This window comes from Helianthus annuus, chromosome 1 (genome assembly GCF_002127325.2).
Source record: "Helianthus annuus cultivar XRQ/B chromosome 1, HanXRQr2.0-SUNRISE, whole genome shotgun sequence".
NCBI classification, from domain to species: domain Eukaryota; kingdom Viridiplantae; phylum Streptophyta; class Magnoliopsida; order Asterales; family Asteraceae; genus Helianthus; species Helianthus annuus.
The window spans coordinates 120822341-120846015 of record NC_035433.2 but is presented as its reverse complement, the minus strand read 5'-3'; the positions used below and the strand labels follow the sequence as shown (position 1 = coordinate 120846015).

Sequence of the window (23675 nt, the reverse complement as noted above, 5' to 3'; positions counted from 1 at the left end):
CCGTTCAAAAAAAATATTAGGTTTTAATATCAGTCCGATAAATCCAGTTATTTATATGAATACTAGTGAGAATACCCGCGCGTTGCGGCGGGTGTCCCGGCTCATATTAGATTCAATTACGATGTCTATCACGAACCACAACTGATATTTCATACATGAATTTATGTAATTTCAACTGTGTACCTCAACAATGGCATCCAAAGATAAAAGAACTTGAAAAGACCAACTACATATTAGTTAATTTAAATTGTGTACCTCAATAGATTATTTGTTAATCCAAATCAGAAATTTTAATTGGCCTTGGCATTTGTGGGTCAATTGAAAAGACCAACTACATATTAGTCTTGATCTTGCACTGGGAGTTTGGGATTGGGCATCTAGGACTGGGATTGGGACTATGACTGGGACGTATTCACCGAAAACACACATAAATTTGAAAAACACAATTTTGAAGAAGTCAAATACTTAAATAGAAGTACACATGCTCGATTTAACAAGTTAATTAAAAACTTGAACATACATATATTAAGTAGGTTTATGTGTAGAGCAACCACTAACTTTTTCTCTCAAAGAATTGGTAAGTCTATTTATCAAACAGTGGCAAAGCGATTACTTGAGAAATTTGAAAATACATCCATGACTTCAAACTCAGTGAGAATGTCTAACACTTATGTAAGACCCATAATTGTATTATACGATTTTCATATAAATTTCGTATAATATAGTGTAATTACGACTAAACATACTCTTGTAAATACGAGTTTGTTAAAACATTTTAAGAAATAAAACATTTAAACATCTTGTATATCAATTCGCCGCTTAAAACGTGCCGACGGATCATTACGCGGAAGGTTGAATTCTTGATCGTGTTCGGTTTTTCGTTGAGCTTGACCGTCCTCCGGTATTTTACATAATTCCTACATTTCATACAAACATGAAATGAGTTAGTTATAGGGAGTTTATAAGTGTTTAATTCAAGTTTGGACATTAAAACGAACAAGAAAAACAAATTTTCCAGCTATTTAAGCCCTCGCGGGGCGCGACAGCCATCGCGCTGCAAGACGCCACCACCATCTCCTAATCGCGTGACGCGAGGACGTGATTTCGACAGAAAGATTGCAGCCAGATGCTGCATATTCTCAGCAAACCAAACTTTTACATAAATGGACATAACTCACTCGTTTTTAATCCATTTTGCGTCACGTTTCCTCCTACGTGATCATAAATTAATTCTCCATCATATGGAGTTAAAATCCGACATCCGGATTGACAAAATTTGAGACTTTTAAGCCTTCGACTTAATATAAATTTACTAAGTTTTGACCCGTTCGTGTATTTATCAAACAAACATGTTTGTTTATCCCAATTTCTCGTGAACCTCATAAGTTCAATATTGTCTATCATATTAGGTTCAAATCACGGGTTTGTATACCTTCTTAAACCCGTTTTGACTTAGATGCTTATTTTAACCCGTTAAGGGTATTTAAGCACTTTTTCGTATAATTCACGCTCATTTATTTCTAGCATCTTATTTCCACATTATTTATCAAATGATCTTCCACCACAACTATATTTGTGGTGGATTTAATGTGGTGATCTATATATTCCGAGTTTTACCCCTCGGATATTCATTTTACAACAAAGGTTCCTATAGAGTCATTTGACCCAAAGATTCACATCTTTCGCTTTTTATACTTATTCTAAATATTTATTTGATCATACAATTCGTTTCCAATCAACCTTTAAGGGTCGTTTGCTCAATTTAGCTTACAAGGGCGTTTTGGTCCATTTTAGCCTTTCATTTACGATGAAGGACTTTTGAAAGCATGTTTGACCCAAATCCCTCTTCTTATCTATGATTTGGTTTGAAAAGTCATTATGTTTCAAAACTAAATGACCATCCTTTAAATCATTCGGTTTACCTATTAAAGTAACCAAATGTCTTTTTTCGACTTTATTTATCTCTAATTGAATCTTACGTTCTAAATGAGTAGTAATCCTTTTACACATACCTGGCTCGGATCAATATATTGACACGTTTTAATACCGTGCCTTAATAATCGCTACTTAATAGCGATGCGATTATCCTTCCTCTATTCACTCATGTGAACATAAGACTCGACAATTTTTCATTAGTCGATACGTTCAAATGGTGATATCTTCACCATTTGACCCATTTGGTCTAAGTGACCGTTTATCTTTGCGAGATGATATTTATTACCATCTCATGTACATGACTCATTCCGGTTTATACCATATGGTCATTTTACTTATAACACATTCCTTAACTCTTTTGACCCATTATGGCTTACGCTATAACGTGTCTTTCAACAACTAACGGTTGTCATCAAGGAGTGACCGAATTACCGTTTTACCCATAATTATTTATGTTGGTTTACCCTATAAGATAACCATTCAAACTCATTATCTATTAGTCATTTCATGACTAAATAATCGTAATAGTCCTTTTTAACCATTAAACATGGTTTATTATCATTGTCTTTGTTCCGAACCGCACATGTCGTGTCGGAACATTATAGTTTACACATGACTTTCTATTATTCATAACCTGTAAAACCAATAGGTATTAAATAAAGGTGTAAGCTTTACTTACCTTGCATATTGATTATACTTTTCCTTTATTTCTGATTCGTTTGACCCGCTTCCTTCCCAAGCTTTCACCTTGCTTGTCTAGCGTCAAACTATCATTGTAATTTGTAAGATAGTTAGATTAGTCATAATCATTTACGACTATCCCATCCTACAATTCTTATGTCGAATTTATCATTCGATCATATCAAAGGTCAGTTTTACTTTTTAAAATTCAACTGCCTATTAACGTAAATAATTACACGAAGTAGCTCAACTACTCGTTTAATTACTTGGTCAATTATCCGGTGAGCATCATTCTTATGCTACTGTTTTTAACCATGTTATTAACCAAGTTTATGTAATCGAATTTCATTAATTTAATACAACTTTAATCACTTTTTATCACATAATGATATCATACATCATTCAACATGAATATATCATCGATTTTTCATCTTATCATACTAAACTCACTACTTAGCAAGTATGATTTATATACTTAAACACCGAAATTGTTCAAGTATCATCTTATTAATATCAGATATGATGATTCTAATCATAATTATATCATCAATTTCATTATATGATTAAAACCCACTTAACCTAGTGTGGTAAATCATATAATCATTCAATTCATAGCATCATATGTATAATTTTCACTTATGGTTTTGTTCGTAAGCAAGTATACATCACTAATTCAGTCATAGTTTCAATAATTCATTCATAATTCGCGATTATGATGTTTACTCAAATTTCACAACTTCACAAATCATCAAAATTTGACATACCTTATGATCCCCTAGCTTGGGTGATCATTAATTCACATTCAGTTGTGAATTTGAGCTTCGTTTAAGCTTTCAATTTGATGGTTTTGCTGTGATTAGGGTTTTGAACTCCTGGGGAGTTCCTTCTGATCGAACAGAACACACTTCTGTGTATGTTTTGTTTTAAACTTTCTTTTATTAAATAAACTTTCAAGTTTATACAAATTTGGCCCCTCATGTTTGGTTAGTTTATTAAGTAGGCTACCACCTACTTAATTTCAATAAAATTCCCTCTAATTAACTAGATTAAACATTCCTAGTTAATTTAGTGGGTTCGAGAAGATTTCAACTCGTTTTATTTTAAGTCCCGTTAACTCGGGTCTTTGTTCGTGCATCCGTCTGTCGACTTCGTCTTGTATCGAGTCTTGTATTGTTGTAGGCACGAAGTTCGAGAAAACATGTCAAATAGGTAATTTCGCTTGAAACAAGTAATTTCGCATGAAATGGCTGTGTATAATTCCACACGAAATTACCATGTAATTTCGCACGAAATTATATTTCGTTTGAAGGTAATTTCGTTTGAGACATGTTCATGCGAAATTAGCTGGGCTATAAATAGGAGGCATGTAATTTCGTTTGAATCAGTTGTGTATGTGTCATTCCGGAGCCGAAGTGCTGCCGAAGTGTCGTCTCGATGTAAATCATTGTCATATCAATCAGAAAGACAGTTAAAGTGAAAAGCAAGCTGAATTGAACTTGATATGTTTGTTTTCACCTCTCGTATCAAGCAAAAACTCTTCTGAATGACTCGTTTGGTCGGTAAAACGATCCTACAAGTGGTATCAGAGCTCAGGAGGAAGAGTTCATACCAATTCAGCTGCAAATTCTGATTTCTACACCTTCTTTTTCAAATTAAACTTGATTTCACCGTCAAAATGTTTTGAATTTCACACATCATGTGTGCAATCATGTTTTAACAAACCCTTGAAATTTTCAGACTTAAAATCGGCCTAAAACTTAATCAATTTGACAAAATTCAGCTTGAGATGATGACAACAGCATAATTTCGCACGGAATTAAGATCTAATTTCGCTTCAGATTGTGATTTCGCTTGAAGTGGTTCACGCGAAATTAGTAATTCCGCTCCAAAGTCATAATTTCGTTTGAAAAGTCCAAACGAAATCAGTAATTTCGCTTCAAAGTGTAATTCCGTTTGGTAATTTCGCACGGAATTGCATATTTCGTTTGAAAGAGTGCTAGTTCATACAAAATTAGGGTAATTTCGCTCCAAAGTTGTAATTTCGTTTGAAAAGGGAATTTCACACCAGGGATTTCGTTTGAAGGATAATTTCGTTTGAACATTCTGATTTTGTAAAATTTTGAAAACCTAAACATGGAAGAAGAATTTTATAACGCATTTGCTACCCCGATCAGTATTACTCAGCAAGCAATGTTGGAAAATTAAACGGGGACTATGCAAAAACCACCTAAGCTCATGAATATCGAGGAGTATAAAGGATGAGAAGAACGTTTTGAGAATTGGGTGCAAGCGAATTACTTGGATGCTTGGGAATGTGTTGAAACGAAGTATGTTAGACCGATGAATGATGACGAAGAGGATATTGCAATTAAAGATTTAAGTGTTGATGAGAAAAAGAAATACAAAAAACGAGAAAATGATGATCAGTTTATTGCAACAAGTTGTTAAAGAGGATATCTTGGTTTTATTGCAGCACAATGGAAGTGCATATTCAATTTGGAAAGCGTTAAAATCTAAATTTGTTGGAAGTCGAGAGATGATAAAGAACAAAAAATCGCTTTTGAAAAAGGAGTTTGATCTTTTTCGTGGGTTAAAGTCTGAAAGTACCAAGCAGATTATCGAAAGATATTGCAATTTGGTAATGAGCATGAAAAGAGTGAGCATCACAAAAGACAATGAGGAGCTGATTAAAAAGCTGGCTGATGTGTTGCCGCATGAAACTTGGGGCACATACCTGATGATGTTAAGAAATAAGAAAGGGTTTAACACGTTAACATTGAGCAAGTTCATTGAAAAACTGGAAGCTCAAGAGATGGAACAACGGAAGATCCCAAGAATGAAAGATTTTGATGGTGAACAAGATATCAGTCTTTATTACAAAGGAGGTATCAGTGGAAAGACCAACATGTCACCAAAAGTTGAGACTGCATTCAATGCCAAGAGTTCATCTGGAGGATCTTCTAAAGGATCAAACAGCAAAACAAATTTTTCATCATATCCATTATTTGATCCAAACATTTCTGCAACCAAGAATGGAAAGAGATTACAATGCAACAATGTACTAAATCTTGAGAATGGTCAAGATTATTCAGAAGAAGTTGCAAAAAGCCACATGTCTTTGTTGGGGATTGTGTTGGAATCATATGGGAGCTTAGTAGCAGGTCAGATCGGGAATCCAATGTTGACAAAAGAGGATTACGATCAGATAGATGCTGAAGAGATGGAATTAATGGATATAAAATGGTGTTTAGCAAGTGTGTTGAGGAGAGCAGAAAAGTTTAAACAAATTACGGGAAGAGATGATTTCCGTGATGCAAATGTTTCAACTTTAGGTTTTGATAAGTCTAAATTTACTTGTTTTCGTTGCAGGGAAAAAGGACACTTCAAGAGAGAGTGTAAGAATCATGAAGCAAGTGGAGCTCAAAATCCTTTCAACAACAACAATGACTACTATCAGAAAGCGATTTATCATCAAGTTGCTCAACAGTCAAATCAACATCAACCACAAACTGCTCATGCAAGAAAGGAGATTGAAGAATCGTCAAAAAGAGCTTGTATGGTGAATCAAGAAGATAAAAAATCATTAAACGGATTCAGTTGGGACAAATATGTTTCAGCCAATGGTAAAGCATGTTTGATAGATCAAGATGATGAAAAGTTACCAGAAGGGTTTAGCTAGGAAAATTTCAGTTGGGATGACTATAATCCTAACAAAACTTCAGATCACAAAGCTTTTGTTGCTCGAGTTGCTGAAGATAGTGATAATGATGATGATTACTATGCAAGAAGAATGGAAGAGCATTTAAAATTGATGGAAGAGAGTGACAGTGATGATGAGAAAGCTAAGAAGAAAAAGAAGAAAGTTAAAACACCAGTCAGCAGTGATGAAGAAGAAGTTTCGGTGATCAAAAGAAAGGTAATAGAAGTTCCAGCTTTCAAAGTTGAAGCAGAAGCTGATGCACAAAAGATTCCAGTAATATGTGAAAATTGTGAAGCAGTGAAGAAGCAAAACAGTACTTTGATTCACAACTTGAACAGATTAAAAGAGTCTTATGATGTTCTGAATAAGGCAATGAGTCAGTACAATCAAACAAGTAGTGAACAAGCAACAACAATGAAGACACTTCAAGGAGCTTTCATGACAAAGCAGAAAATCGTTAACAATTATATTGAGAAGTGTGCTGTTCTGGAACAAAAACTAGAAACTCAAAGAATTGAAACAGAAAGAATTAATAGATTACTAAAAAGTTGCTCATGTACTTCTTATGTCATTGACAGGATTTATCCAACCTTGAAGACATGAAAGCTTTTGAAGAAGAAACATCTAAAGAAAAGAATTCTAAAAAGAAAAAGGATACTGGAGTGAAGACTTCCAAAACAAAGAAGGATACTGAAGTAAAGATGTCTGGTAAGAAAAAAGGTGTCAGTTACAACAAGTGTCCACCCCCTCTTGAAAATGGATATTTGCCACGAAATCCAAATTCAGAAAGAGTTGAAAAGGCAACTAACTTACAGTGGGAGTCTGAGCCTTTAGTCAATTTACCAGAAAACATTGATGTTATGTTTACATCATTTGACACTGATCATGAGTCCGAGTTAATAAAGAAAGTGGTCGATCAGGTGTTGGATAAAGATGAAACCGAGGAGTCAAAGTCGGAGTCAAATCAGGGTCAAAGTCTGAATCTGACATGTCAAGTTTAAAATTCAAACAGGGCAAAAGAATTTACAATAAAGAATTATTGTTATCAAAATCTAATTTGAATGATGAAACGTTCAAAGTGGCATACACTTTGAATGATTCTGACAAATTATATTCTGATGAAGAATTTCCAATAAGAGGTGTCAAAACTGAAATAATAAAAAAGGTTTTCAAACTAACAGAAATTAATATTTCTGAAATAAAAGATGTAAATCTTTCTGAAAAACCTAAAAAATACATCTCAAGAGTTCAACAAAGAGAAAACAAGAAAAAGGGTTACAATTCTGGTTCAGGTTATCGAAAGAAACCAAACCATAACGGTAATTTCAAAAAGAAAGGTCTTGGATTTATTCCACCAGAAAATCATAAAAATGAGAAAATTTCTAAAACAAATATTGTATTTGTTTCAGGAACAAGCTCAGAAGAAGAGGAGAAAAGTTCATTTTGGAAGCAGACCAATAGAGAATTCCTTGCGAAGAAGCAAGATGAAATGAAGAATGAAGCTGTTCAGAAGAAAGAGACGAGAACCTGTTTTCAATGTAACACAGCTGGGCATATTGCCAAGGATTGTTCTAAGGCAATTCATTCAAAACAGGAAGTGTCTCGTAAACTGAAAGAAAAGATGGTTGAAAATAAACCACCAACTAAACCGTTTATTGTTTTCAAAAACTCAAAGTTTGAAGTTGGTGAATGTTCAAAAAGGTTTTATAAAAAGAAAGCGAACTTTGACAACCAAAAATGGGTTCTTAAGAAATCTGATGATAGTTCTAGTAATGATTCTGATTCGACAAAATCAGAGGAGCTATCTTCTGGCGATGAATCTGATTCCACAAAGTCAGAGGAGCCACAAATTGAACCAAAAGGTGAAGAATCAGTACCTCCAATGGATGATGCAAATTTTCCACCATTGAGGGCTGAAAATTTTAAACAAAAAGTTGGAAAAGTTGAGATTTCAAATCAATTCTTTTCTGAAAAGAAAGAATTTGATGTTGAAAAAGCCTTTAACCCCAAATTGAAACACATTTTTAGAAAAATGGTTGATGGGAAGGTAAAAGGGGTAAAGGAATATTATGAGAAGAAAATGAAAGGAAAGAAACCGAGTGTTGGTAACTCGGAAACTTCAAAGGTCTGTCAGGCTTGGGAGGAACTCTTTAACTGAAAAACCTGACTTGCCGGAACTCCCAGGTTGGTAATTGGGGAGTAGGAATCGGCATTTTTCATGAAAAATTCACAGGTTGGTAACTGTGATATTTCGATCTTCAAGTGGTTAATCAGGGACATTAAATTGTACTTGATTTTCTACAAGTGATTGTGTTGATGAAACCTAAAATTTTTATAAATGTTCCAAGTGGTTGAAAGAGCAATGTGATGAATTAACCCCAACCTACAAGTGGTAAAATCAACAAAACTTATTTTCCGGAATAACCATTTTGATTAAAACAAACTTAAGTGTTTTGAAATCATAATGGGAAAATAGTTTGTTGTAAGGGGGAGTTCTGATTGTTTATGCCAAGTGAATGGCGGATTGAAGTAATTCACAATAGTTGCCAACTTTACTTGTACAGTTTGTTTTCAAATTTCTTTTCAATGTTTTTGAATTTTAGGGGGAGTAAGAAATTTCAGAAAATCCAAAAAACATCATTAGAAAATTGAAAAATCCAAAAACATAATAAAATGAAAAAGAGTTTTGTTGTGAAAAGAGGAAATGATAGTACATCAGTGGACTATCACAACGCGCTAAAGAATTGGAAAGTCAAAAATGTGATAAACAATCTTACTGTGGATATGCCAGTAGGTTTTTATACATTTAGTAGATTGTTTTCGGGATATAAACATAACATTAAACTTACTTATATAGTGGGGAACATCTCTCGGATATATGGGTAACCCCCGAAATCTTGTTTGAAAGATTTTCTATTTCTGACATACTAGGTCTTTGTGCGTGGTGATGTCTGGGGTATTATACCAGAACTTCTGATTTTGCAGGAGCAATAGCCTAGTCCTCGTATAATGCTTTGCAAAAGATTTAATCTTAAAGCCAGCCCTCAGTACAAAAAATGATGAAACATTGAAAAATGCTAATCATGTGCTGTTGAAGAAAAGATCCCCAAACGGGACACATCTTAAAGTCGAGTCGTCATCTCTCTGCACGAACGAAAGTTCTGACCTGAGCTCTCACGGTTTCGCATTACCCATTTACAGATATCATTAGTGTACATTCACCTATAAGACTGAATATAGAAATCTGGATACAGGAGTATATTCTGAGGTGGGATACTCGAATAAGTTTAAGTGCCTAAAACATTAATCTCATATCTCGAAACAGTTGAACTTTGTGTGAAAATTTAAGTGGATCAGTATACTGACAATCTAAGTGAATTGTTTAGAACTTAAAATGTTTAAAAGCAGCGGTGTTAGTGATTTATCTCATAAACTGATATGATCCTCTTATACAAACTCACAAAAATATTGTTTGTAAATATTTCCTTATTACATTGTATTTCATTATATTCAAAAATCCAAAAAGATTTTAGTGTGTTTTAGCATAAAATTTTGAAAAATTCAAAAAGATTTTCGACAACTGTTATTGATAAAGCTGATTTTCAAAATTCCAAGTGCTAAACATGATGAACATTTCGTGAGGGGAAGTTTGTGAATTATAAGAAAAGAGTTTGTTTAAGTTTTTTCCTACAAGTGGTAATTAGAAGTTTTTAAATGTTAAATCATTCTATATTTACAAGTGGTTCATCAAAGATTAACATTGTAAAATCATTAATTTGGTCAATACTTGCATTCTGTTTTCTATAATTGGTAAGCAGAGAACATAAAATTGTAAAATTTTTAAAATTAGTGAAATTTATTGTGATTTAGAGGTTGTGCAGGAAAGCCACGTTTCGATTCCTAAAGCAGAGTGTGTGCCAAGTCTTGATCCAAATCCCAGCATATTGAGAATGGGAGTCTGTAGATGAAAAGAGCCAGATTCTGATCCTGGAAAATGAGTTCACTCAAGCTGCTGATACTGATGAACTTAAGGAATCAAGAGATCTGATCAAGAAAAAAAGAGAAGATTGAAGATTAGATCAACATCCGAGGGGAGGTTATGTGTTGATGCTGATAAGAAGAGTAGAGATAGAGATTGAGGATGCTTTACAGTGTCGGATATTTCATAAGAGTTCGAGAAGACTGAAGATTGAAGACTCGACACACCGAAGACTTCGTCAACATCCGAGGGGGAGTCTGTTGGTGCATCCGTCTGTCGACTTCGTCTTGTATCAAGTCTTGTATTGTTGTAGGCACGAAGTTCGAGAAAACATGTCAATTAGGTAATTTCGCTTGAAACAAGTAATTTCGCATGAAATGGCTGTGTATAATTCCACACGAAATTACCTTGTAATTTCGCACGAAATTATATTTCGTGTGAAGGTAATTTCGTTTGAGACATGTTCATGCGAAATTAGCTGGGCTATAAATAGGAGGCATGTAATTTCGTTTGAATCAGTTGTGTATGTGTAATTACGAAGCCGAAGTGCTGCCGAAGTGTCGTCTCGCTGTAAATCATTGTCAAATCAATCAGAAAGACAGTTAAAGTGAAAAGCAAGCTGAATTGAACTTGATATGTTTGTTTCCACCTCTCGTATCAAGCAAAAACTCTTTTGAACGACTTGTTTGGTCGGTAAAACGATCCTACAGTCTTTTATAAGCTTTATTTCTCAAAAGCATTCTTTATACAACTTTTATTCAATATTAAGTTTATTTATTTAAATCTTAATATTCACCCGGTTACTTTTACCACTAACGGTAATTTACCTATCTTTTAGTATTAACGTGGTTTGATTACCAAACCCGTTTTCAGGGTGTTACAATGTAAAATAGACCTCAAGTAAACATTCTAGAATCTTCAGTTGGAACAACCACTAATCAAGCCAGAAATTTGGCCCAACAAAGTTCTACTGAAGGCGAAGCCGTTACCGTTGTTGAAGCATGTATGTGGTTACTTTGTTTACTTCCCATGTAAAATGCGAGCAAAGTTGAATTGTACTACATATATATTCCCTTTGCGCTATTCGAGGTTCACGTCTAGAGAAATGGGCAGTGCAGATCACAATAAAAAATAGGTATATTTTGTATTCAACCGTGTCGGATGGGAATAACCCAAAACACTCTTAGTTATTTTAGACCCATTCCCTTTTTAGCTGAGATTTTTTAATTTGACCTTTCAAGAGATTAGTATATGACCGGCATCAACCTATCCATGAGTAAATGGGTCAAAACTGCCATCTCGAGTCTGTTTCTACTTCCCTGCTATATTAACCCACATACACGCAGAAAATGGATAAATAAATACCTTGTATAAGTGTTGTAGCTTGTTGACTTAGCCTGCAATGTTTCTTCAAAAACATACGTGATGATGATGATGATTAATGTAATGCAGCTATTTCCAACCCTTGTCTTATATCGGGTCCCCCACCTGATAAAAAAAAACTTTAGACCATTAACGATGCATATATCATTGTTGTTGAGGTTCCAAGGCGTATAAGAACGAGATGTTTTACAAATTTAAAAGATACCAAATGCGTTTCAGAATATTAACTTTTATGAATCCATATGTACCTTTAATAAAAAAAAACATTTTCGTACAAATAATCTGGTGTAGTTGGTTATTTGGTACTTCTTTTTTCCTAAATCAAGCCACCTAACTATCAACCAAATACCTAAAAAAACTAATTTTGGATAGATATTATAACTATTTCGGACCATATTTTGATGATTTGGTTATTTGGTACTTTTTTTTCTAAATCAACCCATTTGGAGCTTAACCTATTTCGGTTAGACCCATTCTAACCCAAACCAAATTAAACCTATTTTTTGGCCTCTCCTGACCCGTTAGCCAACCAGGCCACAAAAATAAAATAATAAAGAAAGAGAACATATGTGCTACTTGTACATTATAAGAAAACTAAAATCGGGATACACACCTTTCATGTGTTGATAGTTCAGTAGTTTTCTCCATCTGTACAACAAGAGCAATCAACAGTCAATTAAAATAATTAGAAATACACACATACACATACATATATACATGCATGTGTGTGTATATATTTAAGTACAAACATAATTCTGTAACATATATAACTTACAGCAACATCACCTGCTTTCAAGGTCTTGGACCTAGCCATATTAGGGTTCTCAATCTCAATAACACCTTAGGTTCCTTTCTTCATCTGCACAACAAAATCGAAATGAAATAAGCATACACAACACTATCATTCTATCTTTAATGTACAAACAAAATGGAGAATTGCATGAGAATCATAACATCAGACCATTTTTTACCAACTAGTGTGTAATAAAAACAAACCAAACTTAGATGTCAAATTTTGTATAAAAACATTCACAAACGTTTCATTATCAATACTCATCAATAAATCAGCTAAACCCAAATTATTTCAAAGTATGTACTTATAAATGTAATTACAAGAACCCAAACAATTTAAAGTATCAATCAGTTACTTGTTATACGAATCCATCGAAACTCATCAACCATCAACCAACTCTCCAGAATCCCTAACTCCTTGTCCAAATCCTGCTCCACACATCCTATAAATGTACATGTATCCTTGCACTAAGGCTTTGCAAAAGAACAATATACTCACCCCTAATTTGAACCCTAAAACTACAATTAGAAAAAAAGACATACCTGTTTCATGTGCTGATCAACAGTCGATCACTCGATCTTGGGGCTTCATTGTGATGCCAAAACCTCTCATCTTTCTCTGGTTATTATATCCAGCAAAACCCTAATGATTGAAATTAGCATTACCTGCGTGGGAATGTAGAGATTAAAGAATCAATCACAGTGGCTAATAGAAGGAGAGCACAAACTCCATATTTGGCGACTTCAGATTCCGGTTATTGAAGTGTTTTGTTCGAGTTTATATCAAAATATGGCATGAACAAGCAGAGGGTGGGATTAAAAATACCAGGGGTGATGAGATTACTTCTTTGAAACCGAAATCGAATTGAAGGCATGCTCTATTGAAGAAACTGAAGTCCAATTCGCTTGATTTCCCTGTAGGTTTGCCGAATTGAAGGCTAGTGTTGCTTGATTTCCCTGTAGAATTTTACCCCTAAAGTGTCTTAAAAGTTTGTAAAATTTGTTGTTTTAGTCCCTTTCAAATGGTTTGAAGGTGTTTGTACGTGTAGCTTCAAAACTTGTATATATGGTAAAAATACCAAAAGGGTAAAAACCCAGTTTGCTTAATAAGGTATTATAGAGGATTATAATAGAGCCACAAAAATATGTTATAAAAAATCCTATCTAAACCACTGATAATTAGCTTTTTGTTTATGATTATTTTCTTTTTGCATAGTCCAATCATTGATTCCGAAGTTTTCTACAATAAATTGGGGTAGGTCACTAATGGAGTTTCCTATCCACGATTCTATTATTTACATGAATAACTTGACTCGATCAATTTATAGAAATATAGGATAAATCCCTGGGGTCTATAGAAACATAAAGCAGTTTCATCAGCAGCAGTATGAAAGGTTAACTTATTCAGAATTCTCCAGACCTATGTTTATTTTCAACCCCTAGGAGATTTCGTGGCTTACTATCACTAGAATAAAATCATTTGAAATATATTCCAATATCGAATCATTTGAAATAATCGAATATTAATCAATTTTTGTTTAACGGTTGTTATAATATATATATATATATATATATATATATATATAGTTTAAAAAGCAAATTTGAAGAGTATTCACTTAAAGTATTATTTTTAACTGTTAGATTAATTTCATATATACCTTTACAAACTTGAAAATATCGCATATGCCATAAAAAAACTAAAAATATCATATATACCCAAATTTAATGAACTTTTACTTAGACCATGTGTAGTGGTGAAGGAAGACCCTTGGGTTGGCATTATCCGCCATGTGACGGTCCAATCAGCAATGGGACATTATGGGGCGTTTTTCTAAAATGGGTGTAGTGGTATAATGTCCAATAATGTCCGATCCAATGGTTACCCAGTTATTTTTTTGTTTTTTAATTAATTAAAACCAATAATATTTCGTTGGGAACAACATGATTGGCCCAAATATCTCGAACCGACGTTTGATTTGGAACGCCCAGCCTAAATTTTCAAGAAAAACGCCTAGGGGGTGGTAGAGGGGCATTATGGGCGTTTCTTAGAGAAAAAAAAGCCAAAAAACCGTTTCTAAGGGAAAAAGCCAAAAAAAACCTATACTACGGGTGGTCTTAATAACCATTTTCGAAACAACCGAATCATATAATTCTTTGACGTCACTTCATTTGAGGGTTTATCTCATTAGACTGAACCGAGTGAATCACATTACATAATCGCAAATATAAATCGTTTATTGCATTAGATTAAACCTTGTCTTTGTTAGCATCGTTTGTTTAGCAGGTTTGTGTTCACCTGGACAATTCTTAATTGCATTTAGGGGTTCAGTATTGTTGTTGTTGTTGCTGTTGCTGCTGTTGTTGCTGTTGTTGATATTGCTGTTGTTGTTGTTGTTGTTGCTGCTGTTGTTACTGTTGCTGTTATTGTTGTTGTTGTTAGCTACATCTGTTTCCAATTTTTTTACAACTGCAATTCACCATTTACCATTAAAAAAAGTAATAACCACTTTTAGTCGTTAAAAGTAGTCATTTTTGTATAAACATGTTTTTTTGAACGACAAATTTGGATCACTGACATGATACCTATACACCAATTCAGGAAGAAACCCAATAAATATGGGAAAACCCCTTTGGGGGAATCGAACCCAGGATCTATTGGTCCTAAAGTTTTATCTCACCCCCAAGATGTCACTAGGCTATAAAGCCATGGACTTTTGTATAAACATATGCAAGAAACTTTTACAACGATGGTGTAATACAAACACATATAAGATGTTACAAAATTCTTCTAAACAAACCTTTTTTATTAGACGAATTGATACCCAAATATCCAAATCAACTTTTCATTAAAAACGACACGTTCAATCATTTAAAGATGGTCCCTGTGTGAACAAGCATCTGTAGGGTCACTTTCAAGTACCTTTACACTATGTTTCCGAGTTTCATTTAACAAGGGAAGGGAAGAGAAAAGAATTAAAAGGAAGAGAGTAAAAAATGTGTTCCAGAGATTTTTTTAGGAAGGGTAGTGGTGAGAAAAGAAAGGAAAAAAGGGGATGACTGATGCAAATATTCATCATCCCAATTTGGAGAGACTTGGTGGGAAAAGATTATTATGAATCTCAGACTTTTTTAAATTTCCTAAATTACCCTCTAATTCATTATAAATAAACTTTCTTTTCTTTTCCTCCCAACTCGGGAACACATAAAATGTTTAATTTCCTTTCATTTCCTTTTCTTTTCATTAAACTCGGGAACACGAATATAATCACATCTTTTCCTTTCCATTCCCTTATAATTCCCCTTCCTTTCTCTTCTATCGTTAAATGAAACTCGGGAACACAGTGTTATTGTCGCTTCCTTTTCTATTAGCCCATTACACATTTTAATATAAAAGGTTATGTTGCCAAGGTGGTGGTGGTGGAGTGGTAAGGGAGAGTTTTGGTGTTCTAAGGCACCCAAGTTCGATTTCTGCCCTCTCCATTATTTTCTACGGCACTTGGTGATGGTGGGAGACTACACGAATCAGTGGAGATCGCTAGTTCGATCCTTGAACTGAGTGGGTTTTACCTCACCGCACTATCGTGCCTTCAGGCGAGTGTTTACGGGCTTCGGCCCTAGGTGAGGGTTTTCCCTGGTTCGGAGACGAGTGTATCCTGATTTGGTGAATTTCGTCAGTAGGCCATTTGAAGAATTTGTTGGCCGTTCAAAAAAATATGAAGAGTTCTCTTAATGATTTATCTTTATAATTATTCAATGCAATATTTTCTACAAGGCACACAGTGTTATTGGTGTTGCACTGTTGCATTAACGAGCTAAACAAAGTCATGACAAAGGAGCTTCATGTTGCTAACTATAGAAGTTCATGTCCGTTGAATCAAGAATAGAATCGTGTTCAATGACGAAAATAAATTAATGAATATGTCCCTCCCAAAGTTTTCACATTGTCCATATCTCGTGAGAGCATGACCTAGGACGTGTTTGTGTTCTCTTATTTAAGTGTTTATTTATTTATTTATTTATTTTATCATGTTAATGTAAAGGGTAATTTTATTAGTACACCTTAGCTTTCACTCTATCTCTCTCCCTATTACTCTATGTATAATGTATATAGAGAGGAATAGAGTGTGAGGAGTGTACCAATATTAACCCGCTAATGTAAAATACTAGCAAACTCATTTATTAGAAAATAATCAAATATACCTACTTTCTATAAATTGTCCCTAGTGAACATGTGCCATTATACACAACTAGTTTCTTTTGATGCCGCGCGTTGCGACGAAACCGAGCAGATGATAATGTAAAACAAACATGATTTGAAAATAAAGCATATTGTTTAGAAAGTCAAACCATTAGAACGGTTTAGTTTATCATCATACAGTTTTATGATACTAAATAAATACTTTATTTTAAGTACAACTTCGTTTTTAACAAAACTTATAACGGAATGTCACGGAAAAAACTGCGAAGTTGATAAGTTGTTGAGATTAGAGCACCGAAGTTACCCTACATGGGGGAAACGGAGGTGGATGAGTATTCGGATTTTGTGGGAGATTCGGATTCGGAATTTAAGTATATAAATATATAAGTACACGAAAGTATATCTTGTCTAAATACTCGTTTTGAAACTAAGTTCGTATGTGATTTCATGGGTCCTAATTTGCCCATTATAATCAAAATCGAGGAGTTTAGAACCAAGACAAAGTAACCTATGTTCATGACGTATAACCATAATCTGGTTAATATCACAAATTTGGTTAAATATACATACATTATATATTATATGGTAGGGGATGGATCATGAGAAAACTAGTTTAAATGAGAATACCAAAAAACTAACTAAAAAAGCCCAAAAAACATACCAATTTTTTTTTTTTAAATTTCTATAAAGAATCGCAGGTTTTTATACCTGGAAAAAAAATTTCAAAATTTTTTTTTTTGTTGTATTGCACATGTGCACTATTACGGATATAGTGCATATGTGTAGTACATGTGTAGTACACATATAATCACATATATTGCACATGTGCAATACAACAATTTTTTTTTTTTGAAATTTTTTTTATGTATATAAACTAGCGATTTTTTGTTAAAAAATTGTAAAAAAAAATTGGTATGTTTTTTAGCTTTTTTTTTTTGTTTTTTTAGTTAATTTTCTAGTTTTCTCATTTATATGTAGTTTTCTCATGATCCTCTCCCTTATATGGTATAAGTTAATATTTGTCCATCATATAATATCATAGAATTCATGTAAGTCAAGCATGGAGGTACAATATACCTTATTGTATGATTCATCAAAGCACAAAGTTTACCAACTTAGTTGGTAAACCCGGTTGGTCATGAATGAAAATGAAATACAACTAACTATCTAGTTTATCAAGTAGTCAAGTAAGGACAACCCATGTGTTTCATACCCATCATGAAAAGTGTTGGAGATGCGGTCGGGTTGTGTTACTTTAGAACTAGGAAACTACTTGGAATATCATGATAAAACATCAAGTGAGGTGGTGGAATGATTTTGGATAGCCAAGGCTGCCATGGTTCACACCTTTACTAAAACACAAGTCTTGCCATATGAACTATGGTAGACTTGGGTGGTTTCATCACTTGTGGGTTGTCTAAACCCTATCAAAACAGAAAGGTTATGAGGTTCTTGGACCTCTAAACTTATGAGAATGAACCTTAAACAAGTCCCATAATCATAGACGAGATTAGAGACAAGTTAGGCACAAGATTCACATGAAAAAGCAAGGTTTATAAAGATTTACATAAAGTTCTTCCAAAACAGAAGGTTTCGACCTCAAAATGGTGATGTTCCACCTTAGTTTACAATGGTAAACTTGTGGAAACACTCCTAGAGGTGTTCCAAGCTTTGTAATGGAAGAAAAGATGAAGAAATGATGAAGAAAAGTGAGTTTGAACTCACTTTGAGAATTAATACAAATCTACCTCTTCTTGCAATTCCAGTAGATTATGGAGTTATTTGAGAGTGTTTGAGGGTTTGGAAAAGTACAAGAGAGGTGTAGGAGGCTGGTTTATATAATGGGTTAGTAGGGTTTTGAGTTTAATGAGGTTTAAAGGTGATTGGGGAGGAAAAAAGTGGGAAAAAGGTGACCAACCCGTGCTCAAGAAACAACTTGCTTAGGATTAAGGCCTCCGGTGGCATGCGCGAGGAAAGGGGGGATGGCTCGCGCCCCGCGTCACCACTTGGTTCTAGCAACTTTGTTTTATTTACATTTTGGCTCCTGAACTTCTATTTGTTATCATTTTATGCAATAACTTTGTATTTAGACATGTTTTTAAGCATAGATAGCATACGTAAGTATAATTCGAGTATCGTGAACGTACGTATGAGTAATTGCACGTATAACAAGTATTTGTTTGCATGTAAACACATATTTAAATGATCGATTGTACGAATAACAAGTATGTATAAAATATGAATTTCATTATGATCAAAGTCTCGAATTACAAAACTGGAAATGGAATACGAACATGATACGAATACAAGTTTCCATAAGTAGAAATACGATTACACTTTCAAATTTAGGAAAGTACAAAATGCAAAGCATTACAATTTGGGTGATCATTAATCGTTTGACCAAATCTGCTCACTTCCTCCCCATTTGTGAAGATTATCGAGTCGAGAAATTCGCTCGTATTTACACCAATGAGATCACTTGCCGCCATGGTATTCCCGTCGACATCATTTCTGACCGAGATGGTCGTTTCACCTTTCATCTTTGGCAAACTTATTAAACTACTCTTGGTACTCAACTCCATCTTAGTATGGCTTTTCATCCTCAATCGGATGGTCAAACCAAGCGTACTATCCAAACTCTCGAAGATATGCTTCATTCATGCATAATCAATTTTGGTGGAAATTGGACATACATTTACCTTTGGTAGAATTCTCGTACAATAATAGCTATCACTCCAGTATTCAAATGGCTCCATTCGAAGCCTTGTATGGTCGTAAGTGTCGTTCGTCTATTTGTTGGCAGGACATTGGAGGCGCACAATTCACCGGTCCTGAGCTCATACAAGAGACAACAGAAAAGATCTTACAGATTTGCGACAACCTACTCAAGGCTAGAAGTCGACAAAAGTGATACGCCGACAAAAGACGCAAGCCCTTGGAATTCAACATTGGTGATCACGTACTCCTCAAGGTATCCCCTTGGAAATGAGTTGTTCATTTTGGTAAGAAAGACAACCTCGCTCCTCGCTTTGTAGGTCCTTTCAAGATTCTCGAAAGGATTGGCAAGGTAGCATACCGACTGGATTTACCTCAAGAGCTTCACAACGTTCATCCGACGTTTCATGTATCGAACCTCAAGAAATGCTTAGAAGATGAAGGACTTTAAGTTCCACTTGACGATTTACAAATCAACGAATCCATTAAAGAATGATCATGTATAAGACCTATTACGAATGGTTCAAATAAGTTAGAAGGTTATGTAAAAGAATGAACTTGTATTAGACCCCTCATGAACGAGTCGACCAGACTAGAATGAATGTATAAAAAGAATGATCGTATGAGGTTATACCATGAACGGATTCAAATGAACGAATGTTAGTAATAATTAGCAAGCGAACAAGAATGGTTACGCCATTAGTATGTTTGTCATATTATTGTAAGTTAAAATCTTATGTTAGTAGGAATGTTCATGTTTAAATGGTATTAATTCTGGTTGTTGTGTTATAGGTAAATCCCAAGTTTAGATGATCATGCTTCGCTCGGATTGAACACACTTCATTTTTCTCTTCACGCGCTTCTGGAATTTTGTAAAGTTGTAAACGGGTCAAAATGCTTTTGTTGCAAAATAGCTTAAGTTTAGTTGTTAAACTTTAATCGATACTTAGGTTGTGTCTTTTGTAACTTTTAGTTGGTTTGTAAACGCTTAAAAAGGAATGGTTTTTGTATGTAAAACCTAGTTTGTTCTAATGGTGTGTCAAAGTTTAAATTCAGTTGTAATTTCGTCGTTTAAGTATTATTATTTGACCAATTGAAACTTGGGCGTTTCAAGTTGGTATCAGAGCCTAGGTTTTAGGGATTTAAGTACAAGGTGCTTGAACTCAAACCGAAAACTCGTACGTAGTGTGTGTTCGTTCAGAGGCACGAACAAGTAAGTATATTTAAAGTTTTAGAATTTTTTGCATAACGATTAATTATGTTATGGGATAGTTACGGGATGGTTATGTAGTGTGTGTTCGTTCAGAACGTTTTGGGTCAGTTCGGGTTGGAACGTGCCTTGGAAATGGGTCAAACAAGTTAAAACAAGGCAAAACAGCGTTTGCAACACAGGGGAGGCGTCGCCGACGCCCCCCCCTGGTGTGTCGCTGATGCTGGCTCGGGTGCCGACGCTCAAACTGGCTGTCTACGCAATTTTTCCTTGACGCGCATTTGTGGAACGCGTCACCGACGCAAGGTGAGGCGTCGTCGACGCCCCTCACCAGCCCAGAAGCCCTGTTTTGTTTATTTTGACCTACCATGAGCCCCGTACCTTCCAAAACTGTTTCATAACTCTTTTAGAGGCCCCGAAAGGTGAAAATAACCAATAGAAAGTATATGAATCTAGTTAAGCTATAGTAAGGCATGTCGGAAACAAAATGTTTCGAAGGAATGAATGAGAATGTATGGAATGATAAGTAATCCAATCTAATGATGATACACGAATGCTCCTTGGTCGTTTCTGACCATACGGTATAAAGAATGTATGAGTATGCAATTAACTAATGATCGTTGAATGTTGATAAAAGAAAGTTGTGATTGTGTAGATGGCGGATGATCGTAATTTGAATAACGAAGATGTAGCACGACTAGAAGTAATGAACAAGAAATTTTTTGAAGAAGTGGGAAAGGCTATACAAGCCAACCTTCCCAAACTAGCACAAGAGGTGGAAAGCCATGTATTAGAAATGGTTGAGACTATGATGACGGGCAAGATTGATGAATTGAAGGAACTAATAGGAGAATCTTAAAACAAGAAAGGAGCTCGCAGGTGCACGCATATAGATTTCATGGCATGTAACCCTGCATCGTACAAAGGGGATATTGATCCAATAGTATGTCAACGATGGATAGCAAACATGGAGGCGGTATTTGTGAGAAGCCGGTGTGAGAAAGAGGATCAACTATGTTTGCAACAGGCCAACTCCAACTCCAAGCTAAGGATTGGTGGAACGCCCATTGCAAGGAGATGGATGAAGACAAACTTCAGACGTTGACATGGCAAGAGTTTAAAGAACCATTTCTGATGTATTATTGTCCTCAGTCTGTGGTTGACAGAATTCAAGAAGACTTTCTACGTCTTTGACAGAAGGAGGAATCGATTGATGAGATAACAAACACCTTTCTCGACAAGTTAAAGTTCTATCAAGACTTTATGAAGACAGAGCGAATGAAGATCAATCGTTACCATGACAACCACTTTTTTTTTGAATGACAAATGTTACATTACTCCTACTTCTAAACCACACCAATAAATACTAAACTACACCTCATGCCAGAATTTGAACCCTGCTCTTTTCTCCAAAAGACAAAAGCCTCTACCACCCAGCTATAGCTGAAATCACATGACAACCACTTATAGTCAATTTTATAATATAAAAAATCATGTCACAAAATTTAATGAAAAAATTATAAATGCTCTTACATGAAAACAAGGACACTTGTGTCATTTTGAGAACCTCTTTTCCTATATTTTACCAAATTAAAAAAATCTTACACATAATGCCATTTGAATAAATGTGCATGGCATTTCGTTTTCATCTCACGTTCCTTACGTTTATTTTCCACTCCTAGAAATGCGAGCCCATCCCAATTAGTCTCACCTCGTCACACGTCTCACAATGAATAATCTATTTTTTAAACGTAATTACACATAATTATACACTTCAAATGACTGAAACCACATCACTTTTATATAGTATAACTAGTTTATTCCATCTTTATAAAAACACATGTTTATACACATGGAATATTACCTACTTAAAAAAAACATTTTCATAAAAAATCAGTTGATAAATACAAATATGATTTTTGTATAGATGTCAAGGAAAAAGATCAAATAGAAAGTTTATTTTGGCTAGGAAGTGTAGGAAGCAATAGTATTAGAACATGTGGCAACATTTAAAATAAAGAAAAAATGTATTATAGTCAATCCAACCCTTTCTTCTTCTTTTTCAAAACCCAGTAACTTCAAAACCCACCATTTTCAAAACCCACCATCTTCAACCATTTCTTCACTTTCTATCTCAATAATCACTACATTATAGTGCGATTTTCATCACCAATCAATGATTCAAACACCCGATCAACGTGTTCTTCAGCTTTTTTGAAGAAAACCCAGTTTAATTTCATACAAAATCTCGTTTTTCCGGTGATTTTGAATATAATCACTCGATCCTTTCGATTCGAGGGCTGATAAGTGTTTCAATTATTCAAAATTCGTCAATTGTTGAAGAAATCACTTCGATCCATGTAAGAAATTCTTTAATTTCATTTTACCGATCTGGGTTTTTGATTTAGTCATTGCGTTTTATGATCTTGGTGGGGGTCCGGGGGCAGCGCCCCTGGTAGCGGGGTCCCAGGGGCGGCAGCCCCTGGCGGGGTCCAAGGGGCAGAGCCCCTGGCTGGGGTTGAGAATTTTATGTGTTTTCTGGCTATTGCGTTTCGAAGACAGTAATTCGTAGACAATTCAGACAGTTTACAGACAATTCACAGACAATTCACAGACAGTTTTATGTGTCCATTGCGTTTTAGAAATAAGAGAGTTTTATGTGTTTTCTGGCTATTGCGTTTTAGAAAAAACACATTTTTAAGTGCTTTTAGTCATTGCGTTTTAGGTAAAACACATTTTTGAAGTGTTTTTAGTCATTGCGTTTTAGGTAAAACACATTTTTAAGTGTTTTCAGTCCATTGCGTTATAGAGAGAACACTTTCTTTTGTTTTTTAGGCCATTGCGTTTTAGAAATGAGACATTTTTAAGTGTTTTCTGGCCATTGCGTTTTATAAATAAGACATTTCTTTGTGTTTTTGGTGCATTGCGTTTTAGGTTAAACACATTTTTATGTGTTTTCAGTCCATTGCGTTTTAGAAACTACACTTTCTTTTGAGTTTTTAGGCTATTGCGTTTTACAAATAAGTCATTTCTTTGTGTTTTTGGTGTATTGCGTTTTAGAAAAATGTCATTTTTTAGGTTT

The 23675-nt window shown here is 34.7% G+C and overlaps 1 protein-coding gene across 1 annotated transcript; it reads left to right on the top strand.

Moving 5' to 3' along the window:
* Positions 1-6406: 6406 nt before the first annotated feature.
* LOC118491298 lies at positions 6407-21452 on the top strand. The gene is made up of 4 exons (XM_035988936.1): positions 6407-6589; positions 6895-7024; positions 7726-7892; positions 21249-21452. Exons 1-4 carry the CDS (start codon positions 6407-6409, stop codon positions 21450-21452), a joined length of 684 nt encoding a protein of 227 aa, XP_035844829.1.
* Positions 21453-23675: the final 2223 nt, after the last annotated feature.